We start from the raw sequence: 7,351 nt of genomic DNA on the forward strand, positions 1-7,351 counted from the left end.
GAGACAGAATTTTTAGCTGTGAACTTTGTTTTCCGATAGCCTGCGCCCTCCGTGTGAGTGAACAGTGAGTGATTTTACAGCTAAGAACATGGCTGCTTCCTCCCCAATACTTGAGTGACACTCAGGATGTAGATAAGTGAAATGGCAAATGCCATGCCACAGGTCCTTGGCTGGGGAACAGGCTGACGCTGCACCCCGCAAAGCTGTGTACAGCCCTGTAGGGCTGCCTCTTCCCCCCTCGCACTGGGAGATCCAGAAAACCAGGGATTTATTTCCAGCCTGGGGAGCTCGGTGCTGTCCTAGGCTCCCTCCACGCTGAGTTTGCTTCCTGGTCTCCAAGGCATCCGCATCCTCACCATCTCCTAGCAACCTGAGTGCGTCCCTCTGAGCCAGGAAATTCCTTGCTGGGCTGGGGCTGGATGGCAACACCGGGCAGCTGCAGTTTCACAGCTGCTTTTCGGGAGCACCTGCGGCACCTGGGTCTGCGAGATTTCCCCTGCGGCCTCGGCAGCTGGGTAGAGGACAAGGGGGGCACAGCCGTGGGATGTGGTCGGGGTCTGCAGGGCTGTCACTGTCTCTCCCTTCTCCCTCTGCAGAACAAGTCTCGCTTCAATGCCCACACAAGCTCCCGCAGAGCCCAAGCGTGGCTGAGGACAGACCCAGCTGGGCAGGAGGAGGCTATGCCAGTAGGCGAGGAGAGTCCCGAGGCACTGGTGGAGCTGCTGAGCCACTGGCAAAGCCCCTGGGCCCCACCGCTGGGCTGCACCCCCCAGGACCAGCACCTGCGGGAAACAGCTGTGCTGACACCTGAGCTCGTCTGTGGCTCCAACATCTTCCAGGTCCTCAGGTCCCTGCGGATCGTTGGCAAGGGAGTAAGCACAGCTGCTGGTACACCTTGGCCATGAGGTGGCTCAGGGACACGTTGGCCAAACCCAGCTCTTTGCAGGTGGAGGAGGTGGACGAGGGTCTGTTGCAGTTACAGCAGTTGGAGGAGCTTGTCCTCAGCGCCAACCACATCAGCAGAATAACCTCGGCCAACTTGCCTCGGACGCTGAAGGTGAGCCAGAGGTGCCTTGCACTGGCGGGATGGGGAAGGAGGTCCTGTCTGGGAACACCTCGAGGGAGTGGCAGGAACACTTTGTTGAACAGCTCATTACAAAGGGTGCTTGTTTTTCCTTCGGTCCTGGGCAGGTCCTGGAGCTCTGCTGCAATGCTGTGGCCGATCTGCAGGACCTGTGTGTTGAGCCTCCTCTGGAACTGCAGCACTTGGGGCTGGGACACAACAGGCTATGCGGCCCTTCACGGGACAAGTTCCTCACTGCGGCCTTCTGGTAAGGCCACAGGCTGAACAAGGGCTCCTGAGAGGGAGCTGGGCAGGTGTGAACAAACGACCTCAGGCCACAGAGGCAGCCCACATTAGGAAATCTCAGCCCTTCAGCAGGGCTCTGTGTCCGCTGCTTGTGCAGAGTGGTCTGTCTCTGTCTGCTGTCTTCTGTCTCACACTCAGAGGTTGTCTTTGCTCTGTGGCCAAGGTGTAGAATGGGCAGATCACCTGGGGAGCTGCCTTGACACCTTGCCGACTGCAGTTTCCATGTCCCTGGGCAGCTTCCTTTTTCCATGCCCTTCCCAAAGCGCCTGCTGGGAACCCGCCCTGGGAAGGATCTCAGGTTTGTGCCGCATCACCAAATGATGCAGTGGGGCAGTTAATGAATGCTGAAGAAACATGTTTTGAGTTGTGGGACAGACTGGCAACAGATCACGTGGCTCAGGAATTTGGAATTGGCTTCTTGAGATTGTACCATTGGATTTCCCAGTTTGACCCAGTTTGTGCGGGGAAACACAATTTTTGTTTCTGCTTTTGGTCCAGGGCCGTAGCTCTCTGTCCTCAGATGGATGCTGTTTGCCTCACCTTCTTCACTGCGTTCTCTCCTTAGGCCAAATCTTGTCTCCCTTGACCTGAGCTTTAACAACCTCACGGATCTGCTGGGGCTGGTCTCCCAGCTGTCCAGTCTGCAGAAGCTCCGTGTCCTGGTGCTCCAAGGGAACCCGCTGGCTCTCATTCCCACTTACAGAGGTTTCCTTGTGGACAGCCTGCCCAAGCTCGCCGTCCTCGATGACATCAACGTAGAGACTGACGAGAGGCATAAGTTCCGCAGTTTGGCGAGGCAGCCAGGTGAGCTTTCTTGAACCTGTCCATACTGCCCTTGTGATTCAGGAGGCCTTTTCATCGTGATTGAGATAGAAGTCCCCAAGGAAAACTCTGGATCTTCTCAAATTGAGATCTTTCTCCATGCCTTTTTACCCCACTAGTACGAGTCCTGATTTCGGTTTTTCACCACATCAGTCAACAGGCAGACAGACCCTGCAGCAGCGTAATTGCAATCAAGGTAGTTTTCGCCTCAGTCAGGTCCAAGGATTGCAAGAATAACTTATTCCTAGCGCTGCCTGGGTGTCATGGCCTGTCCCTGTCTTTGCTTCCTGCTTCTTGTCCCTGCTTCTTTGCTTCCTCAGTACTGTCTGGTTTCAGACCGCGCGTTTCCTTCTTGAGCTGCTGAAAGAGGAACGTTTCCACTGGTGAGGATACTCACATGGGTGTGCGCTGTCAGCACAACCTGCAGTGTGCCACAGCCCCTACTGGGACGAGAGTAGGGAGCTGGGGATACCTGGGGGTGGGAAGCCCCTCGATGGCCCCTTCTCAATGAGTTTATGCGCTGGATGTTCTCCTTGAAGTCTGAAATGTTAAGCAGGCAGACAAAGCAGGCAAGCCAGGAGATGTTTGCGTGGCTTTTGAGTGACCCCATGTGGCAGTGGCTTGTCACAGCGTTAGCGTGGGAGGGGCAGGAGGGATGTCGGGTGGTGGGACACGGCGTCGTGGAGGTTTCTGTTTGCTCTGTGCCTTCCTCTCTTTGGAAGGAGCACTCCACCGCTTCATAGCAAGATTGTTTTCCTTTCAGAGCTGATCAGAAGCGAAGCACAAGTGGTTGTGAGCATTGGGGAGATCAAGGGAGTACCTGATCCCAGCGCTCAGCAGCAGCTGGAGGTTGGTACCGAGGCTCCGGTGATCACCTACAGCTACTGTGTGACATACGAGTTTGCAGAGGAAGAGGAGATCAAGGACGGTAGCAGCACTGAGGTTTGTGCTTAACTGAGATCTTCAAAGCAACAGGCGGTGTCAGGCCACAGCCAGGGGGACTTCACCTCCAGGCTGCAGAGACTGTTTGTAGTGGACCTGGTGTGGGCAGCAGCAGCACTGAGGACAATTCATACGTGGCCACATCTGGCAGGACAAGTGCCTGCTGGCCACATTGCCTGTCCCTCTTGGGGAGCCCAGCAGTACTCTGCACGTGGGAATGCAGAGATCCCTCTCTGGTTCCAGGTTAAAAAAATTCATCAGAGTCCCGTGGTGGCCACCCTGGATGTGGACAGCTCTGCTCAGGACATGGGTGAAACAAAGATCCAGCTGGAGCCTGCAGCCACCGAGGAGCCCAAGACTCACTCTGGTAATGAGGAATTCTAAATCCCCTGTCCCACTGCTCAGGGCAGGTTTATGGCCCTTCCTGGTGTGGTGGCATCAGGATGTCTCTCGCACTCTCGGCTGCAGCTGGGCTGTTACTGGGACTGAGGAATAATGAATTGGCACTAATCGTGTCCCAGGGGTCCTTCTGTCCTGGGGAAGGAAAGGTCTCTCCTCATATCTTTGGGGAGTTTTTTTGTGTCCCTGCACAGCAAAAGTGTTTGTCACTCCTGGAGAGCCCTGGGCAGTCACCATCGACTTCAGGTACCAGAAGGAGCACACTGCCAGGGACCTTGTGGCGCTGAAGTCCTTCCTGGCGGCTGGAACGATTGTCTCGGTAGTGGAAGAGAAGGTGAGCATGAGGCAGAGCTGGATGAAAGGAGAAGTTGCTACTGGGAGGGCCAGCAGTAGTATTGTGTTCTTTCTGGGAGGCAGTCTGGGGTGATGATGACCCCTAGACCGGGATCTTCAGGCATCCCAGCCTCTGCAGCAACAGCTCCTTTCTCCGGGCAGGTGCTTTCATGGCCTGTCAATGCTGATCCAGAAGAAAATGCAGTCAGGAAGGGGAAGGCAAAACAGGAGCTGCAGAAGGATGGTGCCAAGGTAGGATGCTGGGAGAAAATGATGTCCAAACACCATCTGAGCTGCAAAAATAATGATAAGGGAACAAAGGCCTTTCTCTTGGGCCAGTTTGGTCTGTCAGAGAATCTCCCTTCCATCGCAGACCTCTCACCAGCATCCCCCCTTGCTATGGGAAGAAGGCAGCAGTGGTTTTACACCCATCTCCATCTGGATGCAGTGATGGGCACGGGGCTGGGTTGGGGTTGCTTGCTGTTGGATAAAGGGACCCCAACCCTCTGCTGAGGCTTGTACCCTTGCTGGTGCCCTGCAGGGTCCTGTGCCCAGGGACAAGAAGAAAAAGAAGGAGGAAAAGAAAAAAACATGTGAACTCCGCAGCGACCCTCCCATTCGGAAGACCCTGGGCACTGGGAGGGTGACCCTGGAGGCCCTATTGGCCACCCAGGACCTGGTGGCAACTGTGTGTGACTTTGGGGTCCTGATCACCGAGCAACCACTGCAGTCACCAAGTTTGGAGGAGAAGGTAAAGAGTATGTCCCGGGGCAAGGCAGTGAGGCAGGGCTGGGCTTCAGCATATCCTGCCCCGCAGCCGGCTCTGCCCTCACTGGCCTGCGTATCCCTCCCATCCATCCCTCAGTTCTCTCCATAAAGTGAGAAACAGCCCTACCTAACACCATCCATCTCTGCTGATACTGTTATTTAATGTTGACATTAGCAGTAAGTATTGGTACTTTTTAAGGGCCTGGAAAACAGATGAGTTTATTTTTCTATTTGAGAACATGAAATCGACTGCTGATGCTTCTCTTGGTATGGCAGCATGCACCAGCTGTAGCAACATTTTCTATTTTCTAGATTCTCTTTTCTGAGCAGCCTGCTTCCCCTCACCTCTTTCCTCTGCCCTTCAGATCCCAGTGACGGAACTCAGATGGTGATGGCTGTCACAGGACCGAATGCGGGCAACGAATTTCAACACAGCCTAACTATGGAAACATCTCTCTCCGCAGGACAGGGGAAGCGGCAAAGGCAAGAGCAAAAAAACAAAAACAGAGAGAAAAAGTCAGGCCAAGCGGAAAACCACGGCGTCTGCCAAAGGTGACAGAGACTGGAGCTGGCTGGGCAGAGGGTGGTGTGTGTTAGAGCAAACAGCAGCGGTGCCCAGCACCCTGCCAGCCCTGTGAGTGGGGCACTTACTCACATCCTGAGCTCTGGGCTGTGAATACATCTATTGACTGAAGGGGCTGAAGGTCAGACGCAGGTCCGGACACCCTATTGAATCAGTGTTTGAACAAGCGCTGAGGGTGAGCTGCAGGCTGTCCTGGGAGCGACGTGCACCTCCCAGCTCTGCCTGTCAGGGAAGAAGGGCAAAGCAGATTTTTTGGGTGAGAAATATGCTGCTGCCTGCTTTGTTTGCTGCTAAATCCAGCCGGTGGTGCAGCCGGCGCAGGGAGTGCTGTCTGGGATGCATAATAAGGTCCTCATCCATTTCCAACTTGCATCTCAAAGCACTTTCCAGAAGGGTTTATTGTTCTTTCTGGTTTAGAGATGAGATGTACAGAGAGCCTCATGTGCCCCAGCCAGCCCATGGCAGGGCTGGGAACAGACCCTGGTCTGCTGTTGATCATGAAGAGATTCAGAGTCCTGGAGCTCGCAGGCTGCTCAGCCAGCAGTGTTGCTTAAAATGCTGGAGACAAACCTCACCCTACCTCTTGCAAGTTATTTTTTGAGCAGTCTTGTTTTGACCACAAAAAAGAGCAGTGCCAGCATGTTGGTGGGGTAATGCAAGAGCAGAAGGAAATGGGGGAAGGAAGGGGTGGCAGGCGATGCTGAGGAGCTGCTCGTGAGTCAAGGAGGATGTGGAGCGGGCTGGCTTTCCCCAGCACCGCTCAGAGCTGCCAAAGGAGCCTCCTGTCTCGGCTTTTGCATCACATTTAGTCGCTGATTTAAGAGCATAATTCACCCCCTTTCCCGAGAGCTCTCACCTGCTTTCTGTGTCCTGTCACCCACAGTGAGATCCTCAACTTTGGGGAGGATCTCAGAGCCCTGCAGTACTTGGATTATTGTTCCTCACAAGGAGATGTGTATTTGCAAGGTATGCTCAGACTGTTGCTGAAAACAGCTGAAAGTCGAGCAGTGGGTTTTTTTACTTCCATTCCACCCCAGTGCCCAGGGTCAGTGTGCATGCAGGGGGACTTCCTTTCAGATTTGAGTGAGAATGAAGCCTTTCTGCAGGGGGTTGTGTGGCGGGTGATGGTGCTGCATGCAAAGAAAGCTGTTGCCGATGCGCGAAACCCAGAGTAATCATTAGAGACTCATGCTTAATTTGGTGTCCTCTCACGCCTTGTGCAGGTGGAGGCCACTGAGCGTGTTATTTCAAAAAAGAAGATCAGGCCTAAATATCCGCTTCCCCCACAGCTTGCTACAGCCAGCACCCCCAGCATCCTGTGGCTGTGTGCTCCGCTCTGACTTGTGACTCACAAGCACACCCCGATTGCGGCTGAGGGGGGCAGGTGGGCTGCTCCAAGTGCCGCTGCACACACTGTCTGCGAGTCCTGGCTGCTCCATGAGTCACGAAATCAAACCGTGGTCGTTTAGCACTTGCTCATCACTTGGGTACCACGTACCTCGGAGCTGCAGCAGCACCCAGCCCTCTCTCTGCTGCAGCCGCGTGTCCAGTGAGGCTTCGTAGGGACCGGCGCTCTCACGGCCGGGAGCTGAGGCTGATTTGCATCCTTCGGTTGGCAAATGCACACAAATAATAAGTCCTCTCAGAGGAATTGGGATCCCTTCCAGACAGCTCAAAAAGGAAAGGCAGCGAGCTTTGTCTCGAGCAAACAACTTGCCCAGACATTGAAGGATGTCTTCGGAAGTAGTCTCACGTAGGTCTCATTTCACCCCACACTTGATTTTCCCGGATCCTTGAAATTATTTATTTCTGCATCTTTCTTTTTTACCCCGGGAATTATAGAGGAGTTTAAAAACAAAAAGCAAAAGGTGCAGCCAGATCGATTGCCTGTTTTAAGATGCTTTTAGGGTTTCTTAAAGTCATATTCAAAAATAAAAAAGTCATATTCAAAAATAAAAAATTCATATTCAACTAGATTTCCGCTCAAGGCCCAGAAGTCTGTACTAGTGCAGTGGGGATTCCCCCCCGGCTGTGGGATTTATTCTGTCGAGACAGTGCCAGATGTGACAGATGTACTTCTTTCCACAGGAAAAAGAAAAACCAAAGACTCTGCAGAACCGGAGGAGGGTCAAGGT

At 53.8% G+C, this 7,351-nt stretch overlaps 1 protein-coding gene across 1 annotated transcript; it reads left to right on the top strand.

Moving 5' to 3' along the window:
* Window positions 1–419: 419 nt before the first annotated feature.
* LRRC43 (leucine rich repeat containing 43) lies at window positions 420–6,182 on the top strand (the record flags this gene model as incomplete). The annotated part of the gene is made up of 12 exons (XM_009877111.1): window positions 420–515; window positions 597–872; window positions 947–1,057; window positions 1,192–1,331; window positions 1,935–2,173; window positions 2,955–3,133; window positions 3,377–3,500; window positions 3,727–3,866; window positions 4,028–4,117; window positions 4,407–4,616; window positions 5,098–5,267; window positions 6,100–6,182. Coding segments are annotated over exons 1-12 (1,858 nt in total), but the record flags the coding sequence as incomplete, so codon positions are not given.
* Between the last annotated feature and the right edge of the window lie 1,169 nt (window positions 6,183–7,351).

Source organism: Apaloderma vittatum, unplaced genomic scaffold (genome assembly GCF_000703405.1).
Source record: "Apaloderma vittatum isolate BGI_N311 unplaced genomic scaffold, ASM70340v1 scaffold6639, whole genome shotgun sequence".
NCBI classification, from domain to species: Eukaryota; Metazoa; Chordata; class Aves; order Trogoniformes; family Trogonidae; genus Apaloderma; species Apaloderma vittatum.